This window comes from Vidua macroura, chromosome 1 (genome assembly GCF_024509145.1).
Source record: "Vidua macroura isolate BioBank_ID:100142 chromosome 1, ASM2450914v1, whole genome shotgun sequence".
In the NCBI taxonomy this organism is placed as follows: domain Eukaryota; kingdom Metazoa; phylum Chordata; class Aves; order Passeriformes; family Viduidae; genus Vidua; species Vidua macroura.
Window position 1 is genome coordinate 66840264 of NC_071571.1, and position 17835 is coordinate 66858098.

Below are 17835 nucleotides of genomic sequence, written 5' to 3' on the forward strand. Positions count from 1 at the left end.
GCCCCTCATTCATGGGAAGAGCACCTCAGTGCCAGGAGCAGAACTCTCCTGACTTTCTGTCTGTTCAGGTGACTAGGCCATATAAAGAGCTTCTATCTGACCCACTGTTGCTGGAAAACTTCTCACTAGCAGTGTTGCTAATGCATAAGCCTCTTAATTTTCCCAGCTTGGGACAGAGGAATCCTGTGCTGTATGATTTTCCATGTTCTTCTGATTTCCTGCCCACTTCTTTTTCAAATTCAGTTCTTATTTCCTATCACTTAGAATGTGCTTGAAGATATAGAAAAAAATCTGGCTTGTTTGTTGATTTGCTATTCTTGCCTTTGTTTTTCCACAGAATCTTATGGCAAGAGCCCTGTACGACAATGTCCCCGAGTGTGCAGAAGAGTTGGCCTTCCGCAAGGGAGACATCCTGACGGTGATAGAACAGAACACTGAGGGTCTGGAAGGATGGTGGCTCTGCTCCTTACACGGCCGGCAAGGCATCGTCCCAGGCAACCGTGTGAAACTCCTCATCGGTCCCGTGGTACAGGACAGTCCTCCTGGCCAGGATATGCCCAGCTCAGGATTGATGAGTCAGCCCTTCAACCACCAAAAGATCTACCAAGTGCCAAGCTCACACGCCTCGGCACGGGACCCTGTCTACCAAGTGCCGCCTTCCCACCAGAATCAGGGAATTTACCAGATACCCACTGGTCATGGTCTGGTGGGACAAGATATTTACCAGGTGCCACCCTCCATGCAGAGGTGTATTGATGGTCCAGCTGTGGTTAACAAGGTGTGTGCATTTGCTTTTACTTCATAGCTCCAGAGCCGCTCACTTGTGCTGAGAGAAGTGCGTGTTTCAGGTTCCTCCCAGGCTGAAGCACATTTGGCCTGTGGCACTCTCACATTATATGTTCAAAAGAGCTGTTGCAGCAAGATGAACTCTCCCACTTATTAATGAATAGTTACATCATCTGCCCAAGTAATTTTTGTTTAATTAAAAATTATATGCTGTCTTGCTGGAGCAGTCCCAGTGGGTCTAAACTACAAAGAGGAATCAATGATTGATGTGACAAGGGCCATACTTGTAAGAGTGAGGAAACAAGAGGATGATGATAATGAGGGATGTTTTAATACGAAACCTAAACCTTTTAAGAGTGCACTTGATATTTATCTAAATTTTTTGCTTAAAAGTGAGAACTGCAGCAGCTCCATGATGTAGCCATTACTGCATTATTGCATTATGTGGGTTCTCCCTTATTCCTTCTTAAGTTCTCCCCATCTTCTGCCACTCCCTCATTTTACCTTCACAGGATACCTGCCAGGTACCCTGGTGACTGAAAAGGATTAAGGAAGATACCCAAGGAAGGAAGTATTACAAAGCCAGAAAGAAATTCTTTCAGTCCCTCCATTTCCAGTTCAACAGTTCCAGATACCAGCATCCTCCTTACCTTTAGAGCTTAAAGCACAGCATTAATATCCAATTTATGAGAGCGGATGATGGCTCTCTCGGGAAGTTCTTTACTGGTTTAAACTTTTGCCTAATTGAGATTGGCAAGGCCATCTGTTTTGTGGTTTTCCCCCACATCACCCACAAGTCAGCCTTTTTCATATCAGGCCTTTGGAAGATATCTTCTAATGTTTTTATTTCCTTGTTATAATTTCATTTTCCTTGATAAGAATAAATGGATTTTTTGCCTTCTGAGCAAGAGAGAAAGATCTGTGAAACCATTCCAAGTCAATTTATAAAGAGGTTTGCTTGCTCAGCTTTTCCATAGTTATGTTTTATAGGCTGTGCAGGAAGATAATACAAGAAAATTGCACTTGCTGCACAGAGATAGGAGCTTTGTTGGAGCAATTACATGAGTTTTCTTGATAACTCCCATATATTTTCTCTCATTTCCTTCTTTCCATGAAGACTACATACACTGAAATATTTTCCAGGATATTCTTTGCCTATCCACAGTGGATACCCTAGAGGGTAGGCAGTGAGCACCTTTTAGGGTATGGCTGTAGGAAAAATTTTATGGCAGTGTTCAGATGCCCCAGCTATCCAGCTTGAGCACAGGAGATGCACCATACAGCAGATCTGCACTAAGGTCTATAGGAAAGCCCAGGGAATTCATTTGGAATGAGCACTGTGTGCCTTCATTTTAGTACCTGACTTGCCTAAATACTATTAAGATAGTTTGCTTAGCATAATGAATGTGTTTCTACTCCATGCAGAAAGAATTTTCCAACTGATTAGAGGTTTCTTCTCCTTCTTCCCACCCTCTCCAGCTCCAGTGAAAATAACAGGACATTCTGCATAAACTTGTTGGCTGCTAGGACTGTGTTAGAACCCTTGAAACACTAAGAGACTGAAATCTTTGTTTTAGTCTAAGTGCAAAGTTCTTGTTGAGATAGAAAAATCAGAAGCTGTGAAGCACCTGTTTTCTCCAAGTTTCTGCCTAGAAATTTTTCCAGCAACCTTGATTATGATTTTTTCTGAATTCAAGTCGCCTTTAGCAAGTTATCTATTTGTCAGAGTTGTGACTTGTTTTCATTTAATTCCTTGCAACCATGAAAGGCCAGCCTTGCTGCTCACTGTAAAATAACTAAACATGCACGTTTATAAAGCATTTCATCCTCAGTCAAAGTAAATGCGAACCTGCTTAGCCCTAGTCAATATTTGCTTCTTGCTTTAGTCCTGACTTAGATTTATTTAGCCCAAGAGTCCTTAGTCTCAGTATTCACTGTGTTGTATTAGTGGCTGGCAAACCTCATGGCTGCATCCTTGTTTGACCAGAGGTAGATAGGTCTCTTGCTCCTTAGAATTGCTCAGTTCTGCATAGAAAGGAGCCCATTGGGATTGAAACTGTGGCATGCAAGGGACAAGTTACTAGTGAAGGAGGTGTCTGAGGTAAAACTACTACATTCTGTATCATCTTGATCTTGCTAAGCTGCTTTTTTACAGCTACAACTCTGTGTTAATGCCTTTGTGAAAAGCCTAATTAAAGGGAAGAAGCACTTTAGCACTTGTCTCCTTTGTAGGAGGAAACAGTCTGCCCTCCAAATCCTCCTCCTCTAGGGATCAGTAAAAACAATCCTTAATATTAAGAAAAGCTGGGCATCTTGAAGGTTTGAATTGGGGTCTCTTTGCTTTGTCTTCCAAAATGAGTAATACCTTTTCTCAGACTTGTGACACCTGCTTCAAAGGCTTAAATGAGCCACTCTGCCTCCTTCCATCAGCAGAACCAGCTGGTCAGCAAGCTGTGTATTTTGGTAGACATAAGGATGTTGAAGGGTTCTGCTGCAAGATCTTGCTGCATGCAGGTCTTCTCCCTTCCCATAACAGGAGCTAGAGAAGAAAACTGTGTCCCCTGGACACCAGTCTGAGTGGGACCAGCAGCAGTTTTTGTGCTATCCCTTTCTGCACGTGTCTGCTTGCTTCCCTTGTGCAAACGTGTGGCTTGGCTGCCAGACAGGTTTTGCAGGCAGGGCTTAGGAGCTGCTGTCAGGCAGGAATTGTCTAGCCTTGAGCAGCAGTAAATCAACAGCAGGCATGTTATTAAGCTATGCTGAGGTAACACATCTCCTAAGCCAGCAAGGCAAAGCGAGTCAAAAAGGAGTCCTGAGGCAGGTAATTATAGTGATTAATTGATTCTGGCCAAACTGGTTGCTGACAACAGACCTGTATTGGCTCCCTCTATCAAATAAAAATAGCACCTTCTAGAAATCACTCTACCAATCACAGAGATAAGGAGGGGTGGTTTAAAATTAGCCTTGGTTAGCCCCAGGCTTTTGCAGCTCTGCTGCAAGTTCAGTCACAAAACGGTTCCACCCCAAAGTGTGGAGAGCATCTGAGGAGCATAAAGAGGTGGAAGCTGTGTCTTAGAATTTATTCTCTCTTTCTGTGCTCTACCTTGGAACGTACTCTCTTTTACTGCAGCCAGCAAAAAGAAAGAACTTTCAGACAAATCTGACATTCAGGAAACCTGGATTTTATCCTTGTCACAGAATTCTGCATGGTCTTGAGTGGTGCTTTTGCCTCTTGTCTGCAAAATATGTGGGTTAATTATGAGGGAACTCATTCTGTACAGACTACTTTGAGAACATCCTTTGGGAAATGCGCTGACAAAGCACAAAGATTCTTTTGCATCTGTGATTAATCATTAGTTCACACCTAAGCTGTGAAGTAGGGAAAGCTACACATGAAAAAAAAAAAAGTCACTGCCATAATTTAAACACTCATTTTCTGGTTCAGTGTTTCCCCTAGCTGATCTGTTGTGCTGTCCCTGCGATCCTGAAAGTAGCATTGGCCAAAAAAATTAAGGGAATTATTTCCTTGTTGGAAAACAGCTTTCTGTAGGAACCAGTAGCTGTCAGGAGAACTGTTGGTCAAGGAAACTCTGCACAAAACAGATTGAGACTGATGTTTGACCAGGGAAGAAATCGGACTGTGGGAGTTACCAGCCCTGAACTACAGGTCCCACAAGGCACGGACCAACTCAGGCAAATAGAGATTAATGCCAGCTTGGAACAAATCTCCTTTTTGGTTTGTTGGTCTGTTTGAACTGGAACGCTGCGGTTCAGGAAACACTCAGATTTATCCACCTTTTAAAGTGGATAGAGCGGAATAGGGAAGGAACTCATCTTCATCCCCCGTTTATTTCCAAATATAAACGTGTCCTTGACAAATCCAGGGTTTCACACCCCACCATCCTACTATCTCTGCCTTTATCAAGAGGTCACTGCCTTCAGCAGGAGGTTTGGGTAAACCATGGCTATGGGAACGAACCTTGTTCCCTGGGTTTTATGTATGTTAAGAGTCATGCTGGTTCAATGCACGAGAAAGTAGAAACACCACGCCACAAGCAGCACCACCCTGACAATTCTGGCACAGACTTCAGTAGCAGGAGCCAGTTAGCCACATTATGACATTTTTCCTTCCAATTACACAAGTAAGTACTGTCCTAGCTGGGAAGAAACAAATGGCTCCTTATAATGTTAGTTCCAGAAATAAGCCCACCTTTATGTTATTGTCTTCTTTTCCTTGCCTATTTTCACATTTATGAAATGAGAAGAGAAAGACATTAAGCACAGTAAAGAGTTGTGTGACAGATTATTTTGTTATCAGAAAGAATGGGATCATATCTAGTGTTTTGCTGTTTGTTAGTAAAATGTATTTACATACCAAGATAATGTCCCCATTTACCCTCAGGCCTGAAATACCACAGTTTCCTGTGGGGGTTATATATGGGATTTCCATATATGGCCCCAACAGTGATCATATAGTCCCTCTTCTCTTCTGCTTTCACATTACAAACTCTACTTTGGGGATTTGTATCCCTCGTAACAAAATATTGCTTCTGTGTTAAAGTGCTGAGCACACAGGAAGTTTGCTGAGTGCAGCAGGAATGGTAACACATACCTCAACACTCAGAGCTCGCTTTCACAAAGTGGGCTCTAAAGGATGAAAATACCTCAAGTTAAATGCAAGCTCAGTGGTTAAAACAGCACACAGCTGTTTTCTTAGGATTGGGAGTTTCCCTTGTAACTTTCCATGTGACGTTAATAGGAGAACAATCATTTTACTGATAAAAAGTCAGTGCAGTTAATCCCTCATCCACAAGGCAGAGTAAGCAGTAGTTAGTCACTGATGTGACTTGTAGAGAAAAAGAAAAAGTCTTTTTTTTTCAAGAAAAAGACTGCATTTTATTAGGCTGAGCAAATATATGAGCTCAGCATTACTCCCTATTCCTCCCTGAGCACAGGGCTCTTTTTCATCAGTTCTATTTGTAGACCAGAGGCATGCATTTTTTCCCCCTGGAGTATCAGAAAAAAGGCCAATCCTGCAATCTCATCCAATAACCAAGGTCTCCAGGGACAGAAATCTGTCTGCACAAGAGCAGGATTAAACCTTTGCTAAAAATAGTAAAACAACAGTAATAGCAATAATAAAAGAAAATGAAAGCTTATGAGTTCTTTCTTGGTGGTTAGAAACCTAACCTGAACCCTTGGTTATGTCTGATACAAAACACCAAATTCAGGTAATCTAAATTGCCCTCTAAGTACTAAAAACTAAGTGCAGCAGCAGAGCATTTTAGGAAAAAAAATTCCACATGAGTGGAAAACTGATTATTCAGAAAGTGAATCTCATTATGAGGAGGAAGTGTGGTTTCTGGAGATAGGAAATGGGGAGATGAAGACAGGTTTCTGGCCATCAGAAAATACAGTTCTAGTGAAATCTAAAGTCCTGGCAGGCATTCTATGATTTTTTAGATGTTTTGATTTGGAGGATGACTAATTAGCATCAGAATATCATCATTCCATATGTTTGCATGAAACATTTCAATTTTTCTTTTTTATATAGCAGAGGCAGTATTGCATCTTTTTTATTTTTACCATGAATCTAAATTAATCTTTCTCCCCAAACAGACTCTTAAAATGGGAGCAAAGTGAAATTAAGGTAGTTAAGTTCCTAGGAGACAGGAACCTTCCATAAGCCAGTCTATCCCTAATCCTTAAAAGACAGTAATATATTCCCATTGGGTCTTATCATCACAACTTTTACATATACACAATCAGTCGTGGCTGAGGTCTGGTATAATTTTTATACAAATGCAAAAAAAGCAATTAAGGATGGAGTTTATATCTGTTCAAAAGGTGTCTTTGCCTTCCATAAACTTGCCAAAGTAAGCTGTGCTAATCTAAACACCACTTACTAGAAGCACTTGTCTGTACAGCTGCCCTGAGATACCCATACCGAAATGGAGCCAATACAGCTTGTGAGCCAGAGAACCTCTACAAATGAGATCAAATCAAATCAAGCTTCTTCCTCATGGAAGGTTTTATTTGCCTCTCTCTCTCAGAGCAGCGTAGTTCCCAATTTAAATGATTTAGGGGCACTTCCATTGTTTCTGCCCAAGTGTACCTCTGAGAACACTCTTGTGGAATTGAAACTCTCTGGCAATGCTTCGTCTCAACCATTTTTTTGCCCACTGGGAAATGCCAATTCACAAAAACTGAAATTGTTGACAGGGAAGGATCTGTTCTGAGAAATGTCTTAAAGGAAGGGAAACAAGAAGTCATGGAAATACCCTGTTACAACAATTCCCAAATGAAGCTTCCTCCCCTAGTCTAGAAATTCAATATAGGAGGAAAGAAATAACAGAAAAAAAGATTAAATACCTCAAAAGAATTAAAATTATTTGTATGAACTGAACCAAACTGATTTTTGTTTGTGAGCCTTTAGGATTTCATGTCATTCACAACGTTCTCTGCCCTACCTGCCTTAACACCTCATCCGTTTTCTATCTTTCCTCTGTCCAACTTGCCCTAAACTTGGGCTTCTGTCTTTGAAAAGAGACAGTTATAGTACTACCAGCACAGAAAACAAGCACTGGTTTGCAATTGGTTCTTCATGTGACAACCTTTTTAAAGTGGAGAGACTAGACAGGCTGGGATGCCAAAGTAAGATACTCTTTTTTATCATGGACAAGAGACCCGAATGCTGAAGTGCTGAGTTTTGCCACATACTTTTCATTTATCGAAACTGCTCAGTTTCGATAAATGAGATTAAGCTCAGACTTAATCACAGTTTTCCAGAGAATGCTTTAGCAGACACACATATTTCTCCACTAAAACTTATCACACAATAATTGGGGAGGGGGTTCTTACTCAGTAAGACCCATCCATAGACATTATTTCAGAGTTCATCACCACAGTATTTCAGAGTTCATTGCCTGTTCTATCACCAGTCCCGTAACACATTAGCTTTTTAGCTCTGTTGGCCAATGCATGCAAAAATGATGATGTCTCTGTCTGTCTAAATATGAGTAATTGTCATGGAGATGACATGACGCTGGTAAAACTCTTACCAAGAATGTTGGACAACTCTCTTCTTCACACTCCTCTTTAAAGTGCTGATAATTTAATAGCAATGGTATGATTTGCTCATCTCGTTCTCTTCCTCTCCTCTCAAAAATGGGGCATTCTCAGAAGTGTTGGTTTGACTCTCTTTAATTACATTTTGTAAGCAAGAATGACTCTTACCAGAATCTTGGAAATACCCCTTCCCAGTCAGCCTTGCAATTCAAGGCCAGCCAGCGCCAAGCCTCTTCCACTGAAGCAAGCAGAAATGTTGCTCGTAACATAACTGGCAGCAAGCCCTAGAGCTGATGTGAGAGAGAGCCGGATCATGTCACGAAAACATCATAAAATAAATTAAAAAAAAATACCCAGCCAAATATTGCCAGTTACAAAGCTGTTGAGATTTTTTTTGTGCTTTGTACAGCTCATTTGGTAAGATCTAGATACAGACTTTTTTATCGGCATTTAGTTTGCCATCGTGAACATCAGTGAGAAAAAATTCAACACTATCATCTAAAGCTATGGCTAATGCAAGTTCAGCACTATTCCACCACACTTCATAGAGCCTCCTGTCATTTTATACTAATCAGAGCTTAGAACATTTATGTAACTCCACAGATTTATTTCTTTTTAAAAGTGTTTGGGAAGACTATAAACTTGCACTTCAGATTTAGGAAAAAAACAGAACTTAAAAATAGTGTAATGACCCTGCTTTTTTGTACTGATTAATGGAAAAAGTCATACCAGAAGTTAAAAATTCAGGATTAGGCTAGTTGCAAAGCAGTTGGTTATACCTTTTTCACCAGCAGTGAGGGTTTAAATCCAGGCCAGCTTGGGATGTCATATTTTTTTATCTTAAATTTGTTTCACAGCTTGTCCTCTATATCTTCAAGATTCAAAACCCAAAACTTGTGTAAGTCGTGTTGAAATAATACAACCTCAAAATTGTAACACCCATTTTCCTTGCATGCTGTTGTTTACATGGCAATACCTCAGGGGTGCTTTTTAAGACTGGGCATCTACTGGTGAGGCACTTCATAGGCATGTTTAAAAGTTTGTGTTTAAATGCCTGAGCCTGCAAAGTTAAGCATTTTCAATACACCATGAATAAGGGACATCTGGACCTGCTTTAGGTTTTGAGAGCATTTACAGCAGAATCTTCATATGTGTAGGTCTTGGACAGCAAATGGAGATAGTGTAGGAGAAAATAAGCAGGTCTTTTAAAGATAAAAGCAGCATCAAGAGATAAATCAGTTCTGTATCGGGGTAGTAATTGTCATGTGTTCTTATCTTCACACATCTGAGTATTCTAAGAAATCTCAGTGGTGAACGCCCCCTCACAAACAAGCAGAGGTGTCACAATGCGCCTTGGTGCCGCATTTCTTTTTGACGCATGCTACAGCTGATAACTCGCTCAGCCCAGAAAATCAATACTTTCATTTCTGTCAATTTTCTCTTGCCTGGCAGAGACATTTGGGCCTTAGCACTAGAAACAACTCACAGCTGAGCTACAAGTCCAGTGCATCAGAAGAAATGCCTCTACAGACTTCCTCCCCTCTCTTCCAGCTTGTGAGACTTGATCAAAGCTCTCCAACACCTCAGTCTTGGCAGAAAAATACTACACCAGAACATTTTGTAGTGGCCCAATGTTCATACATTATTTGGATTAAAATAAAGTGCTATGAGTTCATAATCTTAAGACCTGTAGCAGCTTACAAAGCCAAACATTGATAAGAGTATCCTTAGCACATGTGAAACTCCAACCTTTACTCGTTGGCAGCAGAGAAATACACTGTCATTGTATACAGCAAATAAGTAAGTAAAAACATGATTGCTTGGTTTTTTCAGAGCAGGCAACAGAAAGTGATACAGTAGGTATTACTGTCAGGAAATTTATTATCAGTCACTGGAAATCCTGATGCAGCTTGCAGAAGACATGAGTGGAAACACTATGTGCTTTCTGTGAAAATGACAGTTTTAGCCAGCTAGCCAGGTTCTTTCAAATACCTAAATTACCTGTGTTTTTCAACCCAACCTTCCTGCAATTCAGCTTAGCCACTGAAAATTCACCAAGGGGAAAAAATTGTAAAACATTTATAGAGACACACATGGCTTCCTAAGTACATCCAGCAGAACAGAAAGAAGGGCTAAGAAGTGGTTCACTGCCTGATCTGACATAATTCAATGGCTTCTGTCACTGCCTTGCAAAAGGCCAGGACCTCAAGAGAATAGGGAGTTTTTTTTCCCTTAATTCTCTCTGATATTTGTCTACATTCTCTTTGTCTATTTTATGCCTGTTACAAGCCTAAGAGAGCCCAGGTGGATGTTACATATCCACTTAAGGGACTCAGCAACAGAATTTCAACAATTAGAGCATCATGTTAAATTTAAAGAAATAATTTACAACACTAAACAGACACATTTCCTTACTCTTTGATTCATTTTTCCCACACCCAGGCTTTATGCCACCCCGCTTTCATGCACCACCACCTGGCCTCCTCCAGAGCAGAACTCTTCCCAGGGTAAGCAGTGGATAGCAGTAGCTCATCAGCTGCTGAAACGTGCCCGTGGGGTGAAGAGGAGAGCATCGTGGGGTGAAATATGTGTTGATACAGTTATTTGTCCCAATTTAAAATATATGCCCCTTCTTTTCTACCTTCAAAAAGCACTATTTAAATCTATTTAAAAAGCAGCCAACAGGCATCAGTGGGCTCTTGAGGCTGAGAGGCCATACCAGGAAATACTAAGCTGCCATTTTTAGCTCCCCTCTGCCTGTGGTTTGTGTGGGGCAAGGTGTTGCAGAGGTGCAACATATCTCTGATCAATTCTGTCACCTGTAAAACTCACTTGTTTCCCATCATTCTGCATATCAAGAACTGCAGTTCATGAGAACAAGCCAGATTCTGCCCTCACAGTACTGCTATAAATTCAGAGTAATTTTGTTTGCTTCAGTAGGTTTATATGCTCTTTGTCCTTGTGAAACAATGTAAACTACAGTGTTGTGTGTCTGCTATAATGCACGAGAATGATCTCTTTGCTGTAGTTAGGAATGTTCTCTGTTGCAGCCTAACATGCATTTTAATCCTGGGAGAAATAGAATGTTGGTTTTTCCCCCCCCTATATTTAGGAAAGCAGGATTTAATGAACCACAGGACTGGATATTTTGTAAAGTACATGCACATTCAGCTCTTTTTTCTTGGTTAGGGACATGCCATTGGCATGGAAAAGGCCCAAGTAATTACTTTGGAAGAGCGTGGTCTTCAGCAAGAACAGAACAAACTTTCTGCTCAGTTGTCTTTGTTTTGCAGTACTGAAAGTTTGAAGGCTCATTACATGTTTCACTAGGGCCAAAGCTGGTCCCTCTTAGCTGCTCTGCACGGATTAAGTGGTTAACGATGTTTTGAGAATGTTGTTGGGCTAGATAGTTTGTGGGAACACCATCTGTTTCCTTTAACATGTAAACAAGGAAAATTGCTGGTTTGAAATGCAGGATTATTTTTTTATACTTGGGTGACCACAGGCATTCTTAGAAGAGGTAAAAGGGAAAATAATCATCATGAGGTATGTATGAAGTGCAATGGCATTTGTTAGAAAATAATTTTGTGAGTGTCAGATGGGGCTGCTATCCCTGATCTAGAAGTGGCTAATGTGGAACACTTCCTTTGCAGTCACCTCCTTCCTTCTGAATTCATCTTCAAAAATAAACTACCATGAAAAATAAAACCATAAAAAATTGTTCAACAATACATTGGAAGGGCTGAGTATGCCATTCAGAAGCAGCAAGTTAATTTAATATATTTATGGGTAAATATCCAAAATCAAAAGTTACTTCTGACTGGGTTTGTATGTTTCACACTTCATCTGCCCAGCTACCCTGCTCTTCCTCAGACAGAAGAAGCAGTGCAACCCCATGTCCTGATGACCCATGTGAGGTCATGAGAGTAAGAACAAATGCCCCACATTTTTCCTTTGTCAAGTAGTGTGGACATTCTTTTAATTACTGTTATAAAATGTTTACTCAAGATAAGCTTTGGTGATGAGCTTCTTCTGTTCTGAATTGACCAGGAATAAGCAGTCCAGCTTAAGAAAAAGTGCTGGAAGGAAAGAGGATTGAAGGTACAACAGGAAACATTCTTGTACTCAGGGCAGACCAGATTATCACCTGCAGGAGATTTTGCTGTGAAATTACTCGTAACATGTTGTTACTGGATAATAATCCTCCACACAGGAAAATATACCCAAGTCACTGGAAGAAAAAAGCTGTCTTTCATGTTATCAGCAAGCCTTGGTTTTGGGTTGCTGGGTATCTTAAAAATCATATTTTCTGCTTTTCATATAACTTTTTCGAAAGCCTAAAGAGGAGCACACATAAAAGCATTTGATCTTTTGCACATCTGATGCATTTTTATTTGGAAAATAAATGCCACCATAAGTAGAGTGCACTGCTAACCACAGCCCTGCAGATGCCTCAGGTCTTCTGTACACAATTGCACTTACAGGCAGACTTTACTCATGAATCCAGAATCAAGCATTGATTCTGTACCCAGAATCAAGTATTTTGCACTTTAACCTCTCACTTTCTTTGACAGCAGTTAGACACACCCAGAGCACATTTTTGTTTCAACCAAATAAAGGAATGACGCTGCTTGAGATCAAACTCCGGCTGGCTACAATCACCTTTCAGGGAGCTGTAGAGAATTATAAGGTCTCCCCTTAGCCTTCTTTTATCCTGAAGGAGTTCAGTCATTCAGTTTTCTGATGTAGAGCAAAACTGAACAAGTGGGTATAAAAATTTCACACTGAGCAACCGATATCTGTCTTTCTGGAGCCTGACACATCCTGAGTCCTGCATTGTCCATATAGGCAGCAAACAGCAGGTGAAGCAGAGCCAAACTGCAGCAGTGCACCATTCCTCCTGCTTCCAGCGCAGCGTGGGGCCTCTGGCTGCCTGCCATGAACACCCTGCTTTTTCTTTTCTCTGGGATGGTCAAGCCTTTTCCCAGCATATTAGCAAGCAGCCTAATGCCACAGTGTTCACAGCAGCAGAAGGGCTGGTGGAGATGGGCTACCCAGGAAACAGCCATTTGTTTTTACTGTACATTGTCAGTTCTCCCAGAGGATCACTTCAACACACTGAATGACTCATTGAAGTAACTCCATGGTTGTAATTTTGGAGCCCTTGGAAGGAACCTCTGAGTAAACATGGCTTAAAACCAAATTCTTCTGTCTTGACTTGGGTAGAAATCATTTGACCAGCAGTACACAGCTGGGGGGAAGAAAAGGATGCAAAATATATATGGCAAACTATTCTAGTCTGGTCGCTAACCCTCACTGGCAGAAAAAGCATGAAGAAGTGATGTTGATACAAGTTAGAATTTTCTCTGGCAAACAGAATGATCCCAGTATTACATGAGAGTGACCTGGGAGGGATACTGTCTGGAATGACCCATTATGGGAAGCTTCCAGTAACTTGAGAAAGAATTTCCTTAAAAGTTGTGCCCATGGATACCTTTTACAATGCAGTAGATGACTCTGCGTGACAGGAACGGCCTGTCATAAATTCAAGATTTTTAGATTCTTTTTTAAAAAACTCTTGTGTATGTAAGCCCTATTAGCCCCATGTCCAACTGAGCAGTTCTCTCATATGCAGCACTCTGGAGACTCTATCACTTCCAGTTCTTGTCTTCTGATGGTAATTCAAGGAAAAGTGCTTGCAAAAGCCATAGTCTTCCCCTACCTGCCAGGTGTGACTGTTCTCTTTCGGGGTTAGGTAACATTACTTTTATACCATACTGTGCTGAAACTCTGCTGTGCAGATGCTGTCCAAGACTTAAGTCATTTCTTTCTCACTCGATTTTATTTGTAGTTATTATGGTAGTTAATGATTTACAAAATGTCAAAAAATGTAAATTCTAAGCTTTCTTGTTTTTCAGAGACTGTTATTGCTTTATATACTTCAAGAATGGCTTGACATTTCCCATCTCTTAGCCACTAACCAAGCCATAAACCAAGCAGAGACAGCAAAACTGAATGTCCTGCTTTGGAAAGTTTAAGCATGGCATTTCTACATAAAAAATTTCCAAAGCCTCAACTCACACTCAGTTCTCTAGGATGTTGTGCTATGGAGCACAGTAACACATGGAGTCCTGCTGGAGTAGGTGGGAAATACCTCTACAAGCAAAGGCATAGACTCCCAGAGACTAAACATAGTATTTCAAGCCTCTGACAAGGACTGGGGACAATCATGCCTAGTAGGATCAGTCTGCACAGCCCTGATCTCAGCAAGTGGGTGGTGCAGTCATCACCTCTTATGGTCTGTGCTAATGGGAGGTCAACAGGAAGAAAAGGACCAATCTCTCAGACCTGCACACAATCTGTGCTTGGCAAATAGAAGACAGCGTAGAGCACTAGAAAACAGTCATGTCAGGGCTGGTCTGGGAAAAAAAAATGGTGCATTTGTAGCTATTAACACTCATTTTGGAGTGTTCAGTTCTAAGAAGGGTATGCAGACTGGTGTTACTAACATTGCCAGTGATGCATGAATGTTAACAGGATTGGATTGTTTATACCCTGTGCAGTTACAGAGAGAACATCCTCAGAGACTTAACATTTCCTCTTTTTCCTTTACCCACAGGTAATAACACCAGTCAGGTCAGGACAAGGTTATGTTTATGAATTCCCTTCTAAACACCAGAAGGATGCCTACGATATCCCCCCCATTCGTCCTCTCCAAGGGGTAGGTACCAATAAAAGTGCCAACAAGGCTGACAGAGCACAAATGTGATGAATTTCTACCAGACTTTTATGAGCAAGGCAAGTTCTCTCATTTCAGAGAGAAAATATGTTTTAATTAGATGCTGTGGCTTATTCACAGATCACAGACATATTTCAAAGTTTTATTTGATGTTGACTAAGATTTGGCAGCGCACCAAACGCAAAAGTCCCATTTGTTCTCTCTGTTTTGATCAAAGAGTATATCTAAACAGAATAAACTTGCTGCCTAGGAACATTTTTTCCCCTGTACTTTGTTGTTGCATAGTTGACAGTAATTCACTCAGTAAGGGTAAAATCATCACCTAGATGAACAGCTGCTATGCAGGGAGTTGTTTTAACCACCTATTGACTGCACCATGTCACTGAGCTTGAACTATATCTTTGTTCTGGACCCTTAGCAGTCAGTCCCCAGGAGCACAGGCTTGTAGAGTGAATGCTGGCAAGACCTGGAACTCAACCACCCTGGATGTCAGGGTGTGATCAGTTCTGGTCACATGTGCTCCCCTGTTCACCCCAAGAGGTAACTGTAATAGACTGACCTTGATTTACCTCTCAGGAGGGAAGTCAGCCTTGACTTCATCTCTCCAGCCTGATGTCCACACCATTGCCCAGAGGAGACCTAGCAAAGTACATTTCCTCCTAAATTCTAGGCAAATCCAAGATGTTCTCCCATATGAAAAAAAATTGAAGAGCTCTGGTCATGTTCAAACTTTCTGAGAGGAAACACAGAAACTGTGAAAATTCATCTAATAGCAGAGTTTTCCCTGAGGTGACTTGTTTCTGTAAACATTTTATTCTTTCTTCAGATATATGACATTCCCCCCACATCGGTTAAGGGGCCTGTACTTCCAGTTCCCATGGGAGAAGCAAAAGCCTTAGGAGTGTATGACATACCACCTGCCAAAGGGGTAAGCATTACTCTGCTTCCACAAGATCCTGTATTTTTGTGTCTAGCCAAAGACATGTTCTAACAAGGGTTCATGTATGATCCTGAAGGAGAAGGAGATTCAGTACTTCAAAAACTCCCTTAGGTTTTTAAATTGTTAAAACTGGTGAAGTGAAGCACTGCATCAAATTTAAGGTTATGAACTATAAATTGATAATTAGATCTACATTATCCTTGTGGCAGCATGCTGCCTTTTTGGATTTTGCTGCTTATGGGAATTTGCATCGAGATGAGTGATAAAAAGTGAGATAATAAAACTCACTCTCAGTCAAACTTAAGATAAGTAGCGGGCTCTTTGAAAGTCAATAGCAGGTCTTCCATCCCAAATGGAAGATGGTAAATATTTCGCTATTCTAGTCAAAGGTTTCATGTTTTGTTTTCTATGACTCAGGTCTATGCTGCACCTCCATCTGCATGCCAAGATGATACAGCTCTGAGGGAAAACTTGCAGGATTTTTCATCTCCAGTGGGCCACAGTGTAAGACCAGAAGGGGTATATGATATTCCTCCTCCCATCACCAAAGCAACTGGAAAAGAACTTAATAGATTTTCTCCTGAGAGCCTATTGTTGCCAGGTGGAATGCCACAGACACAGAGTGTTTATGACATCCCTACAAACCATCAAAACCATTTTCTTGGACAGCAAATTGCACCTGAAAAAGATGTTTATGATACCCCGAGGGGAACTGCATTCCCAGGACAACAGACAGGATTCAGTGAAAATCCCATTGCAGAAGGAAGAGAAGGTGTCTATGATGTGCCACCACCAATCCTCCAAGACAATAAAGGCTTACAGGATGTGACTGATGGGATGAATAGGTTGTCTTTCTCCAGCACAGGAAGCACAAGGAGTAACATGTCCACATCGTCAACGACATCAAAAGACTCTTCTCATTCAGCATCAACTGCACAGGACAAAAGACTAATCCTTGATCCAGACACTGCTATAGAGAGGCTTTATCGCCTCCAGCAGATGGTGGAGGCAGCTGTCAATCACCTCATAGCCTTCATTACACCAGACTGGCGGTCCTATGGATATATGGAGAAACACATCAATGAAATTCACACTGCTGTGGATAAGGTAGAGCAGTCGTTGTTGGAGTACCTCCAGTTTGCCAAAGGATCGGCAGCCAATGCTTCCTACCTGTCTGAGTTCAGCCTCCTCAACAAAATGAGGAGGGAGGTGCAAAGGCTGGAGGACTCTCACCAGATCCTTACCCAAACCAGTCATGACTTGAACAGCTACAGCTGGTCTTTGAATGTCCTAGCTGTCAACAGAGTGCAGAACAAGTGCGATGACCTGGATCGGTTCGTTATGGTGGCAAGGACAGTCCCGGACGATGCCAAGCAGCTGACCACCACCATCAGTGTCAACGCAGAGCTGCTCTTCAAACAGGCACTGGGCAGCTCCCGTTTCAAAAACATACCAGAGAATAATATAATGAACGCTCCTGACTGTGTATATGACAGTCCTCAGATGCAGCGTCATGGAGAAAAAGCACAGAACCACTGCAGCTCCGTTCCCCCGCTCCTGAGTAAAGGCCAGCACCCTTACACTGCCACCAGTGAAGGCTCAGAAAAGAGCTGGATGGATGACTACGATTATGTTCACCTGCAGGTAGGTAAACCCAACACCTTGTTCTGCACGAGGCCATGTAGGAACTGTCTGTGGTTTTTGTAGAAGCTTCTTGTGGGGAAGCAGCAATCGATTGCCATGCTAAAGCATACTCCAGAGTAATTTCACCAGGGTGATTTCTTCCTGTCAAATAAGACTGCTGGATTTCTAATAGTGGTAGCCTTTTGCTCTGCCACACTATCCTTTCATTTTCTGTACTCTTGGTGGAGTACTACCAGTGAAAAAGCCAATAAATACAAAGTAGCCTCTTTCTTGACCTGTGAGCTGCCATTTAGCTCAGCAGCAGTTTTGATTTAACACAGTCTCTTCTGTTATGCAAAACAGGGGAAAGAAGAGTTTGAAAGGCAACAGAAGGAGCTTCTGGAGAAAGAAAATATCATCAAGCAGAGCAAAATGGAGCTAGAGCACCATCAGGTATGTTCTCCCAGGTGTATAATTGCCCTGAAATGTAGCATTCCTCACACACAGGGAGCACTGGTCAAATAGAGCAGGAGGGGCCCTCCCCTTAGCCATGTGCAAAGGATACAGATAATAAAAAGTGAAGAGTTTAAAAACTCTAAAAGTTCACCACGGAAGAGAAACAAGCTTCTCACAGCGGGTCAGTCACAAAGCCAGCTTGAGAACTCGGCTTTCCTGACCT

At 41.5% G+C, this 17835-nt stretch overlaps 1 protein-coding gene across 2 annotated transcripts in view; it reads left to right on the forward strand.

Moving 5' to 3' along the window:
* Positions 1 to 17835, forward strand: part of NEDD9 (neural precursor cell expressed, developmentally down-regulated 9) — a 36958-nt gene that overhangs the window by 15862 nt on the left and 3261 nt on the right. Inside the window, exons 2-6 of one of the 2 annotated variants that reach the window (XM_053978169.1) lie at positions 338 to 778; positions 14474 to 14575; positions 15420 to 15521; positions 15951 to 17177; positions 17520 to 17609. In XM_053978169.1, coding sequence (XP_053834144.1) covers positions 338 to 778; positions 14474 to 14575; positions 15420 to 15521; positions 15951 to 17177; positions 17520 to 17609 — 1962 coding nt within the window. The remainder of the gene's footprint in view (positions 1 to 337; positions 779 to 14473; positions 14576 to 15419; positions 15522 to 15950; positions 17178 to 17519; positions 17610 to 17835) is intronic. The other variant, XM_053978176.1, reaches the window with a different exon arrangement.